At 53.5% G+C, this 14,558-nt stretch overlaps 1 protein-coding gene across 23 annotated transcripts in view; it reads left to right on the plus strand.

Moving 5' to 3' along the window:
• The window catches only part of DYSF (dysferlin), a 204,044-nt gene that overhangs the window by 133,519 nt on the left and 55,967 nt on the right, over positions 1–14,558 (plus strand). For 8 of the 23 annotated variants that reach the window (XM_059188025.1, XM_059188032.1, XM_059188029.1 and 5 more), the window contains 4 exons: positions 5,160–5,261; positions 5,372–5,533; positions 6,592–6,757; positions 7,251–7,327. In XM_059188025.1, coding sequence (XP_059044008.1) covers positions 5,160–5,261; positions 5,372–5,533; positions 6,592–6,757; positions 7,251–7,327 — 507 coding nt within the window. Of the gene's footprint in view, positions 1–2,525; positions 2,568–5,159; positions 5,262–5,371; positions 5,534–6,591; positions 6,758–7,250; positions 7,328–13,431; positions 13,495–14,558 lie in introns of all 23 variants that reach the window. The other 15 variants (XM_059188015.1, XM_059188016.1, XM_059188024.1 and 12 more) reach the window with 3 other exon arrangements.

Below are 14,558 nucleotides of genomic sequence, written 5' to 3' on the forward strand. Positions count from 1 at the left end.
GACAGATAGACCGAAGGGGGCTCAAGGGTAGATTTCTCTCTGCTAGGGGAGAGAGCCTCATCTGTCCTTGGGTCCCTGTCCTCCGGATGGGAAGCAGTTTGGCAAAAGCCTTGACCACCTGTAGGACCCATCAGTGGAGTAGCCCTGTGTCTGCCCTGCACATCGTGGGGTGGGGAGGGTGAGCAAGAGAGGCATCGGTCAAACGTGGCTTCATCTTATTAGACTTATATTGTATGGCTGCCCTCAAGGTCTGAGTCCCCGTCTCATGTAGGACAGTGAATTAGGATGTCCCAGTGACGCTTCAAGTTTACACTTCTGCCGTGCCTGGTGATGCTGAAAGGCTTCCCCGGGGGTGACGAGGATCACTGCAGCCCACCCCCACCAAGAGTCACTGGCTGGGAAGGAGGTGATGAGCCCCTCGGGTTGGCTGGACCAGAAGTCGAGCAGCTCAGGCTTAGAAGCTGGCCCTCTTGCCGGGGCCGTAGGACTCTCCCAGTGAGGTGTCAGAGACCAGTCAGGACCTGGGAAAGGGGGCCACGGGGTCACTTAAGGTCAAAGAAGCCAGAGAATAGGGCGATAAGAAGTTTCTGGGGTGGTTGGGAGATTTTCTGGAAGATGGAGAGCTTAAACATCCCTGAGGGATGTGTTAGATTCCCGGAGGCACAGGGGAAACCCATTCAGACCGAGGGAGCGATGAGCAGGCATAGGAGAGGGGGAGGGGTTGGTGAGGACCCACGGAGCACTGACAGAAGTGTTGGGAAGGAGGGGAGGGGACGCTAGAGTAGGTTCTTTATTCCACCATCCACCTACCCATTCATTCCTTCGCCATCTCTCCCTCCCCTCAGTTACCCTTCATCAGCCTTCAGTTACTGGGCAGGGATTTCAATCATGGTCTCCAGGGTGTGGAGTTGGTGGTTGAACACACGCAGCGGTGTGTCTTTCAGTGGGAGTGAGTCCACTGGCTGTGGAAGCCTTGGGGGTGCTTAGCTTCAGCTCAGGACACCAGGAAGATTTAAATGGAGATCTGACGTCTGAGTAGGAGGTAGCTAGACGAAGTGGGCAGAGAGCATTTCACACACAGGGACTGGCCACTCTGAGCCTCAAAGGTAAAGAGAGTGGGCTGCCTCTTTCCACCTGCTAGAAATTCAGAAGGGCCTGTGTTGAGCATGTTCCGGGACCCTGGAATGGGGGGTTATCAAGTGAGAGGTAAGACCAGCAAGGTCAGAAGGAACTAGAATGTGAGGTGTCTTGGAGGCCGTGTTAAGGAGTTTGGACTTCATTCTGAGTGGCTGGGGAATGTTTGATGGGTTTTAAACAGAATGACATTCTAGAAAGTTCCCCCTGGCTACAGAATGCAGCAGGCACTGGCTCTTGGGAAGGGATTTGCAAAACCAGATGCAAGGAGACCACTTAGGGGGATGCTGGTGAATCCAGGTGAGAGAGGGTGAGGGTACGAACCGAGGGAAGGAGATAGGTAGGTGGACTTGTGAGAAGTTTAGGAGATAGTCATGAAGACCAGGTAGTTTACTGGACATGGTGATTAGGGGAAGGAGAGCCATGGTGGCTTGGGGCTTTTTGGCTTGATCGTCAGTGTGGATGGTGATGTTTCTGAGATGACGTTGGGAGAGAGCAGGTTTTGAGGGGAAAGTCAGAGAATCCAATTTGGGACCAGGTCAGTGTCAGACGCCAGTAGGGCACATGGGTGAACTGAGCAATAAGAGGTTGGGAATATGGGGAGATGCCTGGAGGCAGAAAGCCCAGGACACAGCTAGGCAGAGGAGGAAACCAACCAGCAGAGGGTGGAGAGAGGAAGGGCAGCGGAGACGAACCAGAGAGATGGTTTTAGGAAGGAGGCTGAGGTCAGTTGGCAGGAGGCTGCTGAGGGAGCGGGAGAGATGTGAGCCTACCAGTGGTCTTTGGGCTGAGCTACAAGCAGGTTGTTGTTGACTTTGGACAGAGAAGTTTCCCAGGCAGAGGTGCCAGGGGCAGAGATGAGTGCATTGGGCAGAGGGCCTCGTGGAAGCGAAGGAGAGGCAGTGGACAGAGGCAGACCTTTTCAGGGAGAGAGGGGAGAGGTAGGGAGGCTACTGGAAGACATGGAGAGCAGGGCAGGGATGGATCGGAGAGACCAACTTTAAATGGGGAAGGAAATGATCCAGCCGATATTGTGAGGAATTGGGGAGGATGGACGGGACAGGGCTGGGGAACAAGAGAGGCTTTAGCTGTGGGTGTATCATGATAACTCCATGGGATGGATGGGCAGTGTAGTGTGCACAGTGGGGGGGTGGGGGGGCGGACAGAGGACTGCCATGGTGGCTTGCAGGCTAGGTGGGGGATGGGGCTGGTGACAAACACAGGAAGCCTAGATGTGCCTGGACCCCTGGGAAAAATGAGGAGGACACAGATGGCTTTGGGATGAGAATGGTGGCCTCATGCTGTGCCAAGGAAGCTGCCTGAGAACACACCTCTAACCACTGTCTCTGCTTGTTTCTTCCTCCTGCGTCCGCCGGGCTGGCGTTCTACAGCTGTGTGCACCTGCCTTCTTCCTCCAGGGCCTCCTCCAAACGGTACTGGAGCCTAGCCTTCTCGAGGTTCTTGTTCCCTGTCCTCCTCATAAACAGGTTCCTGAACGTGAGGAGCCTGGTCCTCAGCCTGTAGAGAGGAACATCATCACCATGGAGCTCAACAGAGCCAGGGGGAAAGACAGAACATGGAAATGAGGGAGAAACAAGAATCTAAGGGACAGTGCCCAGAGTTTGGGGGCCTGGAGAGAAATGTTCTGGGTGGGGGAATACAGTAATGAGTTTGCCTGGTGATTCAGGAGAATGGTATAAGCATGTGAGAGAGGTTTGCTCTTTCTGTCTCCCTGATCCCTTCTTTTTGTTCCTTTTGGTCTTGAGTTTTTGGCCCCGGGGCCTCCCCCACACTGGGCTGGGCATCAGGTTTAAACAGGCCACAGACAGATCATCAGCAGGCCTTCAGGCAAAATCCTCATTTTAAAAAACCCTGCCTCCACCCTCCAGGCCGCTGCTTATGTGCACTGTTGCACTGTGATGTGCACAGCGCCCCCTGGAGGTGTGCTCTGTGGCTGCTCAGCACATCAACTGCCCCGCCTCGCCCCCCTCGTCCTGACAGCATCTCTTTCCAAGCCAGACTGAAAATGTAGGTGCTTCCTATCCCTTGTCTCTTGCATTGAAGGTGTGGAGGTAGCTTAGGAATTCCTTCACTATGTGCCCACAAGACATAGGGATCGTTAACTACAAGGCCAGTGTTGTTCTGAGAGATGCTTCTGGTGGTTCGGTTCTTCTCAGGTCACCCTGAGAGAACAGCAATGCTAGTGGTAAAGACAATGGTACTGACAACAAGCAGGTCATACGCGCCGTCACCACAGTTTACTAAGCTGCTCCTGGGTGCCACTTACTGCTTGTTCTCTCGCTGAAATGCTGGAGCAGGCTCATAAGGGTATTGTTACCCTGGATCTTCATGTGAGGGTAATGAGTCACAGACATTGAGTAATTTGCCCAAGGTCAAACAGCTAGAAAGCGGCAGGGCTGGAACTGGAACTGAGGTCTGTCTGATTCTAGAAATGAACTTCTTACCGCTGCAGGTCAGGGAAGCGTAGTGTCATCATTGTGTTACTGGGCAGGAGTGACAGCCTGGGGTTGGTTGTGAAGTGATTCATGGAGGCAAGAGGAAGCCAGTGCAGGTCAGGCTCCAGCTGCTCCCACCATCTACGTCAGAGCATTTGTACATGGATCCGCCATCCTTTGAGAAGGAGCCCAAAACAAGTCACTTGGAGAATTAGTCTACTGATTCCATTGTTTATTAAATGAGATTACACAAGGCAAGCTCTGTAAAGTATCCAGCATAGCCCTTTTATTTATAGTCAACATATCCTGAGTGTCAGAGCCTTCTTGTATGGATGTGTGGGTTGTGCACTGCACAAGGGCTCTATGTCTAAAGGGAGGCAATTTCCAGTGCAGACGTCATATATTTGCATTTATTATAACAATTTTCCAGTAGGTGGCAGTAAAGCGTCTTGTTTTAATAAACTAGTAAAATAATGACGATTTTCTGACGTGGAAGTAAAGAGTCTTCGGGAAGAATTGCCACAAAGGTGCCACATGGACTAGTAGAGCTGTTCAGGGTTCACGTGAACCAGGCATTCTTCTGAGTGTTAGTACTAACTTCTTGAAGCCTCACAGTAATCTTGAGAGGTTGGCAACTTTTAATAACCATTTTATCGATGAAAAAAAAGGAGCCAAAGAAAGATGTAATAAACACCTAAGTCAGCAGCGGGTGGAGTGGAGCCCGTGTTTCTAACCATTGTGAGACATGGTAGTTGCTTGTCCCCCAGTGGTACCTGCCTGCCTTGCCTCAGTGGCTTCCCTGCGTGTATCTTTGTGGTTACTGCAGATTCTTGCCTGGGTCTTCCAGGCATACCCTCAGTAGGCAAAGTTGATAGAAGCTGCTGTCATCCTTGGTCTGTGTTGGTGAAGGAGCCTTCCTGCGGCTCCCTTTAATGCCTGCTGATGACGGGCCCGCATGTCCTCCTCTCCTATTTGTCAATTTTCTTTCTGGCTCACAGAGCAGGTGTTCTGTCTTCAGGGAGGACAGATGTGAGAAGTCGGGGTTTGGGGCTGGCAGGTGTTTGGGTGTGGTGTGGGGGATGGAGATGGGACATCAGGGTGAATGGTAGGTCAGGAGGGTCCGAGCTAGGGGGAGGGTACATAGTTCTCAGGACCAAATGGGGCTGGAGTGGGTGTGCTAAGACGCAAGGGGGTAGTGTGTGTGCGGGGAGGGGGGGGATGGGGGGAATGGGGAGACCCTGAGCAGCTCACTGGTGCCCCAGAGCCTTTATTATGGGAGGGGGTGATCTGGGGTTCACGTGAAACAAGGTGACCCAAATCCAGGGCCAAGGTGCTGGAACGATGACTCCAGAAAACATGGTGCCTGGCAGAAACTGACTTTATTTTTTCATTTTTACCTGCCTGCTCGCACGCTTGTGTGCCTTTGCCTCTCTGTTTCTGTCTCTCCACACATGTCCTTCTTTCCATCCCGACTGTCCTTCCCCTTTTTCATCTCTTTGCCTTGGTCTTCGTGCCACCATTGTCTCTGTCACGCCTGCCCCCAACCCCCACCCCGCCCCGCCCCTGCAGTCCGAGGACACAGACCTGCCCTACCCGCCGCCTCAGAGGGAGGCCAACATCTATATGGTTCCCCAGAATATCAAGCCAGTTCTCCAGCGTACTGCCATAGAGGTGAGCCTGGCTCTGGGGTAGGGAGGCAACCTGGCCCTCCCGGTTCCTGGCCCCGACTTTTCGTGGGGTCTGGAGCCTTTTCAGCTGCTTGCCTCACTCTGTGTCCCCAGATCCTGGCGTGGGGCCTGCGGAACATGAAAAGTTATCAGCTGGCCAGTGTCTCTTCCCCCAGCCTTGTGGTGGAGTGCGGGGGTCAGACAGTGCAGTCCTGTGTCATCAAGAACCTCCGGAAGAACCCCAACTTTGACGTCTGCACCCTCTTCATGGAAGTGGTGAGCCTGACTTCCCTGCTGTCCCCTTCCAGAGTCCTCGTGCCTAGAATGTCCACAGGGCTCTGGGCAGCTCAGCTGTGGGCTCTGACTCCCCGTGGGATCCTGGGCAGGTCACGGTATCTTTCCCACCTCATCTGTCTATGGCACCCCCTCCTCAATGGAAGACTTGAAGCCCGTGAGCAGCCCAGATGGGGTCAGCTCGCTCCTTCCTACCCAGACACCGAGTGCCCAGAAGTCCCAAGGACCCACCTCTCCCTACTGGGGCCGTCCTCAGCCCCCTGGAGCTCGCCTCAGAGGCACCCCCCCACCAGGGCTCTCACCTTCCGTGGTTCCTCCAAACCTTCCCTGACTGGGTCCTCCTCCAGCCTTGCTGTGGGATCACCCCCACAGCCCGCAGGCCCCCAGCCCTCTGCAGCTCCTCGGGCTGCCTGGGCCTAGTGGCCAGAGTAAGGCAAGTCTGAGGAAAGGAAAATGGTTTGCAAGATGAAAGCGCTATAGAAATTCCAGGCCCAGTGGCTGTCAACAGGAGCCTCCTCTTGGCTGAGCCAAAGCCGCCACCGAAGGAGAGCATATAAATTATTTCAAGTTGTGTTCAAAGTGCTTTCGGGGCTGGGGTTGGGAGGAGAAGAATCTGGGTCTGTAAGCCAACTCTTGAGTATCCACTTGGGGGGGACTGTCTGCAAGAAATGTTGAGCCCTGGGCCAAATTCTCCCTTCTTCCCTTCCCCGACCAGTGAGGGTTCAGGGAAAGTAGACTTGTTTTAGCTTCAGGCTGAGCTGGATGCGTTTGGAAGGTAAGGCTGTGGGAGGAAAAGTCAGCCTCTGCGTACAGCATTCAAGAGGCAGACTGAAAAGGTGTGTAGCTTCTCTTCCCCTGGCCAGGTCCTGGGTTCGGCCAACCACCACTCTGGATTTATGGCCCTTGGGGGTTATGTGTGGGTTTCGAGTCATTCTCCGCTCCTTGAACTTGTCCTGTGAAGGAGAGCCCCAATACTCCTCTGAAGCCACCCAGAGATGGGTTCAGGCCACCACCCAGACCTTCCCTCCCACTCTACCCAGATGCTGCCCAGGGAGGAGCTCTACTGTCCCCCCATTGTGATCAAGGTCATTGACAATCGTCAGTTTGGCCGCCGGCCCGTGGTGGGCCAGTGTACTGTCCGCTCCCTGGAGAGTTTCATGTGTGACCTGTACTCCGAGGAGAGTCCGTCCCCACAGGGCGGTCCAGGTAGGGCGTGGGCCTGCTGAGGGGGAGGGCCGAGGCCAAGGGGTTGGGCAGGTGGGGCGTCCCAGGGGAGATGTGTGCCGAAGCCCTCCTCTTGCTAGAACCTGAATGAGAAGTGGTTTCTTTTCAACTGACCAAGACCAGGAGGGTGGGAATCTTGCCATCCTCAGGGCATCTCCTAGCTCAAGGCTGCTGAGAGGCTAGGGCTGCCATGGGAGGCCGCACGGGAAGAGTTGAGGGAGAGAGAAAGGCAGGGATTCCATGGGATGAGGAGGAAGAGAGAGAACCGGAGAGACAGGGAATGTGAGAAGATGGGAGAGATGGAGACAGAAAAGGGAAGAACTGGGTGGGAAGAGAAGGACACAGACTGGGAAGTGTGGAAGGCTGAGGCCCCTTACCTCATAAGACTCAGTGTGCCTTCTGAGTCTTATGACTGGAGAGGGCCAAGCCCCCTGAGGGAGCCCCTTTTGGGCCTGGATACTGCTCTTCCCTACAGATGATGTGAGTTTACTCAGTCCTGGGGAAGACGTGCTCATTGACATTGATGACAAGGAGCCCCTCATCCCCGTTCAGGTAAGACAAGCCCTGGTTCCCCGGGAGAGACACCAACTCCACGGCCTTGGCTGCCCCTAACCCTTCTTCCTCTTTCCTCCTCTTTCTCCCTTCCCTTCCTTACCACACGGCCTCTATAGGACATCTCCCTTGTATCCTGGGGGTGGGACACTATATAGGTGGAGGGACCCGGATGGGAGCTTTCAGTCTGATCAGGAGTGGGGTGGAGGGGTTGGAAGAAAGTTGTATGTGGCCTCCTGGGCAAGATCACATCATTTTCCTCCAAGTGAGTGAAGAAAACAGGCCCTCTGCCTAGAGGGCTATATTGAGGGCTCTTGCTGACAATTACTCAGGAAACATGGTGGGAGTGGCCAATGAGAGAGAAGGAAGATGGGGAGAGAGTGACCAGGCAGATATGAGGGTGTTCCAGCCCTGTTGCCTCACCCTAGCCAGAGCCCTGCTGGGAGTGGGGGCTTCTTGGAAGCAGTTGAAAAGGAAGGGGCTGTGTCCAAGCCAATGTCCTTCTTACCGATTCCCTCCATCTCCAGGAAAAGAGAAGATGAGGGGTTGGGAGGGTCTTATTCCAAGGGAATCCAACCCTGTGGTCCAGTAAGAGGCATCCCTTTGCTATGTACTTGGCAACCGAGGGCCAGCTGCTGACCCAGAGTCCAACACTGAACTGCATGGCGGGAGGTCTGTGGTATCTCTTACAGAGCAGGGAGCACTCTCCCCGCCTTGGGCCCTGGGGTGCTCTAGCTCCTGTAGGACCAAGGTCACTCAGTCCTTCCCTCAGTAGAGATGGCCTCACAGTGAGCACCAGCCTTGACCTGCTCTCTGTTCCAGGTTGTCACCCTCCTCCTGGCTTTGCAGGATGCTGGTCTCTGGTCACAGTACTTGCACCTGGGGCTCCCAGAGCCTCCCCGCTGCCCAGAGGCAGAGCCTCCAGCTAGTGTAGACAATGTGTGTGTCCTCAGGCTCTTGGTCTGTTTATTGATCCAGGGATGGCCTACCACTTCAGGAGGTTCTGTTTTCTTTAAACCACCAAACAAATATCGGTCTCAGGAGGAAAAGAACACACTGGGGTCCTAAGTTGGGATCAGGATCCTCAAAGCTGCTCTGGAGATGTGTTTACAGGGCTTCCCTCTAACATTTAGGATGGATTTCTGCTTCTTTTTTGCTTGTTCCCATTTCTAAGGGAAAGTCTCTGACATGGGCCCAGGTGCTACTAGGCAAGAGGTCTTGCTCTATAGTTTCTCTGATGCTAAGAGTCCTCAGAAGCCCCACACTCTCCTCTCTCCCACCTCTGTGACTCTGTGGGGTTCTGCCTACTATCCTTCCTGCTGGGGACATCTTCAGGTCTAGTCCTGATCATTCTGTAAGACTCAACTTAGTTATGGTCACCTGCTTCCAGGATTTGTCGCGGGCTACCCCCTTCTCCTGCAAGTCCTGCCTATATCTTGGTCACTGTCCTTGCTCTACGTCCTGATTGTTTCTGCAAATATTCAGCCACCTTCCCCAGACCAGGCTCAGGACAGTCACCGACTGCATTCCTGTTGTGTCTTCAATGCCCAGCACAGGGCTGGTTGAAAGGACATATTCAGTGAAGTCCATCTGGATGGGCGGATGTGTGGGTGGTGGACAGACGGATGGATGGACGGATGGACGGATGGATGGATGGACGGATGGTTGACCTCTTTCCTCTTTGAATGGGTCTGAGAAGGAGCTTCTCTAGACTGGGAAAATCCAAGTGGAAATTTTGGATGGTCCTACCCAGGTTTCAGCTATGTTCAATACTAGTACCTTCTGGCCTGGGTGGGTGTTTGTAGCTGTGTTAGGCAGATACGTAGCTCCAAACTCCAGGCTGTCCAGTCCTGGCTCCTGTTTCCTGCCCCCTCAGTGGGCTCTCTGGGTCTATGCACGGAAGTGCAGGGCTTGTCCAGCCAGACTTCCGTTCTGTGTGTGCTGCCTCAAAATGTCTACAGACTCAGATGGGGTGGTGAGTAGTGGGGGGGGGGGGTGTTTTGAGTCTTGTTGGCTACAGGCACAGCCAGAGGCAGATGGTGAGGAGGCCCGGTCTGGACATCCTCTTGGTGTTGACATGAGTGAACTGGGGCTGGGGTTTAGCCAGTGCAGGGAGCATGTGGAGCATGTGGCCAGTCTGGCTAGAGCTGCTGGCCAGCCAAAGGGTGAGGAGCTGGGATCTGTGCTCCCAGAGGTGTGGCCACATGTGGAGGGTCTGGGCTCATGGGACCTCAGACATGGGCCTGGAGAAGGAGGAAGAGAGATCTGCCTGCTCTGATGGAGGAGGCTTGGACCCTGCCCTCATGGAGCTCCCTGTCTGATTGAGGAGACAGTGTCCTCCTCTTGGGGAACCCCAAGGCCAACAGGGAGGTCAGTGCAGGTCTCCAGGAAGTCCTGGCTTGATGGTGTCTGATGGGGGACTTGAGGGAGACCAATTTTATATTGTGTTTCCTCTGAGACCCAGTGATCATATATGTCTGGTCCAGGCAGAGCCAGGAGGCAATGGGCACCATTCCAAGTGGTTTACTAGATAATTCTGGGTAGGTTTGTATCCCTTTTCCCCTCCCCCAGCAAAAATAGAAATCCCTGCTCTCTGGGAACTGGAGGGACAAGAAGTCTGGCAGAATCTGGACTTTGCCTGGCTCCTGTTTGTCCAACCCCATGTTTCTCTGCAGCCTGTTTCATGCTCTTGGCGATGCAGTCCGCCCTGCGGAGCTCACCGGGTCCTGGCTGCGGACCTAGCTGAGGAATCTTCCCCAGTCTCAGACAACGCTCTTGCCAGATCCAGCTTCAGTCTCAGTCCTTCCTGTCTCCTTCCTCAAGGCACTTCCTCTCTTCTCGCTTCACCTCCTAACAATCATGGGCTCAGCTCCTGGGGGGAGTCTGCCACACATCAGAAATGTCACTTCAGACCCTGCTGATGTTGTCATCGGCCTGACACAGCAGAGAGTTTTTCAGGTTTCTAGAAATGTCTGGTTTCTCTCAGGAGAAGCTGATTCTAGAGATGGTCCAAAATGTATGTATAAGCAGATCTGTCTGCTCGGCCTCAGGCTTCTCGGTCGGCAGCCATGTTGGAGTGAGGAGACCCCGTCGGGGTCAAGAGGCTTGTCCTCTTGAACTTTTCTCTGGCGATCAGGGCCTGGAGGAGACAGGCTGTCGTGAATTAACTCCACAGTTTATTTCTGGTCCATGCAGCTCTCCTTTGTGTAGATTTTAGACCTGTTGCCTGAGGGGGAGGTAGTGTGTATGTGTGCACACGCGTGTGTGCGGGCAGGGGTGCGGGTAAACTCCCAAGGGTATGTCTAAACTTGGCAGGTGATGTTCAGGAATCATGGCCTTGACTTTTGACATTCTGAGGGCAGCCTGGGTATGTCCTCAAAGAGGGGGACAGAGCTTCTTTCCTTCCATTTAACGCTCTGCTTTAAAAAAGGATATATTGTTTTTTTCTCTGGCTATAAATACATGTTAATTATATAAAATTTGGAAAATGTGGGATAATTATGAACGAATAGGCATCACCTCCAACCAAGGGCCCAAGTGGAATGAACTGCTACCCACATATTCTTCTCCATCCTTTCCTTCCCCGGCCCCCGCCCCTGTGCTGGCAGGCTTCTCTTTCTGTCTCTGACTCAGAATCAGGCTCCATTTCTTTCTTTAAAACACAACCTGGGGTCTCTGCTTACTAACCTGCTTTTTCATCGAGCTGGTTCTTGGTGTTCTGGTGATGAACCGGTGGGAGAAAGAATGTGCAGGACACACACAGAGCACACTCCCCCTATCCCTTACTGAGGGTCTGGAAGTTCGGGGTAGAGGTGGCACCCCTGCCCACCCCGTCCGTCCCCCTGAGATGTCCCTGGAGTCATGGGTGACTCTTGCCTGTCATTCTGTGAGCCCACCCTGGGTGGGGGCTTCCCTGTAAGTCTCCAGAGAAGGAGAACTTCCTGGGTCTGGGTTGGGGTCCATACGCATGGTGAAGAGGGGTAATGAGGAGAACACCCTGAAGTTCTCTCCCCGGTTGGGAGAGACAGGAGGTGTGTAGCTGATCTCACACGAGATGCCTCATCAGCCAGGGACAAAAATAATCACGTACTCTCTTGGTCCTGCAGTTCAGCATGGGATAAGTGAAGTGACCGGGAGGGCTTCTGGCAGTTGCTGGCCTCAAAGGCTGGTGGGGTCAGAACAGCGGAGGGGAGAGGAGGGCTGTCCTGTGGGCAAAGAAGTGGGAGCGTGGGCTTGGTGGTGGGACGGCGTGCGTGAGTGCGTGTGTATGTACGTGTGCATGTACGTGTGTATGAGGTGGGCAGATACTGGAGGAAGTGCAGGCTGGTGTGGTGAAGGCATCAGAAGGCATGAAGACCTCCTCCCCATGCTGTGGGGGAGGGTGCTGAGTCTCCCCCCTCCCCCACCCCAGCTGGGGCTCATTTTGAGCCTGCGGTTCCACTTATAGTCTCCGGGACACTGTGAAGGTGGCGACGTGCCCCCAGAACTGGAGCAGCAAATTATGTCCGAGTCCCAAAGGGGAACGTGTAATTTTGGAAGCGGGACCAGATCTTTGGAGCACTGTGTTTAGTTTTATTTTCTCTCCCTTTTGCTCTGGTGAACTGCCGGTTTCCCTCTCACCTTTCTAAAAACAAACTGTATTAAAAATAACAAGAAAGGCTCTTGTGAGGTTCAGGATGAGAGCGGGAGGGGCAGAGGTGGCCAGCAGTGGGGGGGTTGCGTGGAGTTCATCCAGTCTCTGCCAGGGGTCACACCACATCCACCAACACGTGTGGCCCGTCCCCCGGCACCATCCAGCGGCCTGGCCTGCTGCCTACTGGCCATTGCCGATGCTTCTGGCTCTGGGCAGCCAGAAGGCTGGTTTAGGGGAGGCTAGGTAGGATCCCCTCAGTGATTCCCCCTTCACAGGGGAGAGATGGCTCTGTGGGTTCCAAGACTCCCCTCCAGGTCCCAGCAGACTTCCTCCTGCCCTTCCCCCAGGTGAGAGTGTCTCCCTGGTTCTTCCTGCCAAGGAGAGGACAGCTCCCTGGGGCTCAGCCTCCTGTGGAGCCTTCTGGAGCCCCCTGCTCAGGGTTGAAAGCCAGAGAGGGCCTGACCCTGGAACTCCATATCCTGGCCGGTGTCCTCTGCCCTCCAGCCTTATTTGCCTGCTGCCCGGTGCCTGCCATTCCTTCCTGAGCCATTTGCTTTCTTGGCTGTGCCGCACTTTATTTCTGTGCTCCTTTGCACTTGTGATGTCCTCTGCCTGGAATGGCTCTCCTGGCTTTGTCTGCCTAGACTGGTACTCATCCACGGAGAGCCCCATCACCTTCTCTGGGACTATTACAACGGTCTCTGAAAAAGTCACCTGTCTCCATTCCTGACTCCTGAGGCTGTCTGTGCCCTGCAGCCCAGGGACTCACCCTATAAATTACTGAGTTGTGGGTCCAGAAGACTGCAGGCAAGGATCTGATGCCAGAAAAAAGATGCAGGAAGTTTTCTCTAGGATAGCAAAGGCATGTTGGACTAGAACACTCTCAAAGTCCCCCCTTTTACAGGCTTGGGGGAAGCCGTAGGATATCCTGGCTCTTGTCTTTGAAGAGAAAAGAAACCAGACTTAGGAATCGTGCCGAAACAGAGCTTGGTGTGGACCAGCTGTTAGAAGAAACCACTGGGGATGATGGGAAGCTTGGGCTACGTCTGAGATGGGGAGGTTTGAGTAGGGAGGACATGTGAGAATGGCACTAAGTGGTGCCAAGGGAAGTGAGAAAGTGGGCAAGAGGAGGCATTGGCTGAGCCCCTTCCATGTGCCTTAGTTGTGCTAGATGTGCATGGCCCTCGTCTCTTCCATACTCACTGTTGCCCTGGGGGCTGGGCTTTGTACCCATTCTCTGGATAAGGATGCTGACTCACAGAGGTCAGGGGGCTTGACCAAGGTCACACAGCTAGCTGATAGAGTAATGGGGACAGAATTTAGACTCAGGCTTACCTAACTCCAAAACACATGTTCCTCCCACAACTTCTATATCCTCCCTGGTTGGAGAGCTCTCCTTCCTTGGGGCTGTCCAGTCTTCCCTGAAGTGGTTTCTCTAATCCTGTTGCTAACCAGCGTGTTTAATTTGTAGCTTGCAGACGGTCTGTTGGGCTCTGCCCCCACTAACATGGCATCTTCTCCGTCCAGTCTTCATGTATGTATTGTTTACCTATTTGTGGGCTCATTGATTTCCCTGGGGGGCTGAGGGTGGGGGCAGGGAGTTAAGGGAAGGGAGGAAAGGGAGTGAGAGGGGAAGAAAGGAAATACATTTGATCCTTGAACATGGAGTTAGGGGCGCCAGCCCCTGCACAGTAGAAAAGTCAGATTAACTTTTGACTCCTCAAAACCTTGACTACTAAGAGCCTACTGTTGACAGGTAGCCTAACATAAATAGTCAATAAACACATATTTTGTATATCATATGTATTATGTACTGTATTCTTATAATAAAGTAAGCTAGAGCAAAGAAAATGCTGTTAGGAAAATCATCAGGAAGAGAAAATGCATTTACAGCCCTGTATTGGAAAAATCTGTGTATTAGCAGACCCATGCCGCTCAGACCCATGTTGTTTGGGATCAACTGTATTTCCTGAGATCCAGCAAAAAACACAGTGACCTGTCCTGTGTCATGGAGGAGGGATGGGGAGTGAGCTAGGGGAAGATTCTCAGAAACAGACAGCGCTGAGTTATCTCTTAGTGTATTTTGTCAGTTTTACCTTAATCCTGTTTACCGGCATGAGGACCAGGTGTTGGTTGGTGTGGCATGGGCCAGTGGGAACAGAGAAGTCTCTAGATTAGATCTGGACTGCTGGGACCTGGGACACAAGAAGGTTCTGTGGGCAAGGGCAACTTGATTTTTTTTTTTTTTTTTTTTTTTTTTTTTTTTTTTAAGATTTTATTTATGTATTTGACAGAGAGAGATGACAAGCAGGCAGAGAGGCAGGCAGAGAGAGAGGAGGAAGCAGGCTCCCTGCCGAGCAGAGAGCCCGATGCGGGGCTCGATCCCAGGACCCTGGGATCATGACCTGAGCCGAAGGCAGCGGCTTAACCCACTGAGCCACCCAGGCGCCCCAAGGGCAACTTGATTTTCTCTGCCCCTTCCAGAGGCATGGAAAGTGTGGGTGACTGAGGAACCTTGGTTGTCTTGTTACCGGGGCCTGCTGTCTGCAACTGGGCTGATTTGCTTGGTGTCATCTTGGTGTTAGCCTTCATTACGTC

This window comes from Mustela lutreola, chromosome 9, assembly GCF_030435805.1.
Source record: "Mustela lutreola isolate mMusLut2 chromosome 9, mMusLut2.pri, whole genome shotgun sequence".
Classification (NCBI taxonomy): domain Eukaryota; kingdom Metazoa; phylum Chordata; class Mammalia; order Carnivora; family Mustelidae; genus Mustela; species Mustela lutreola.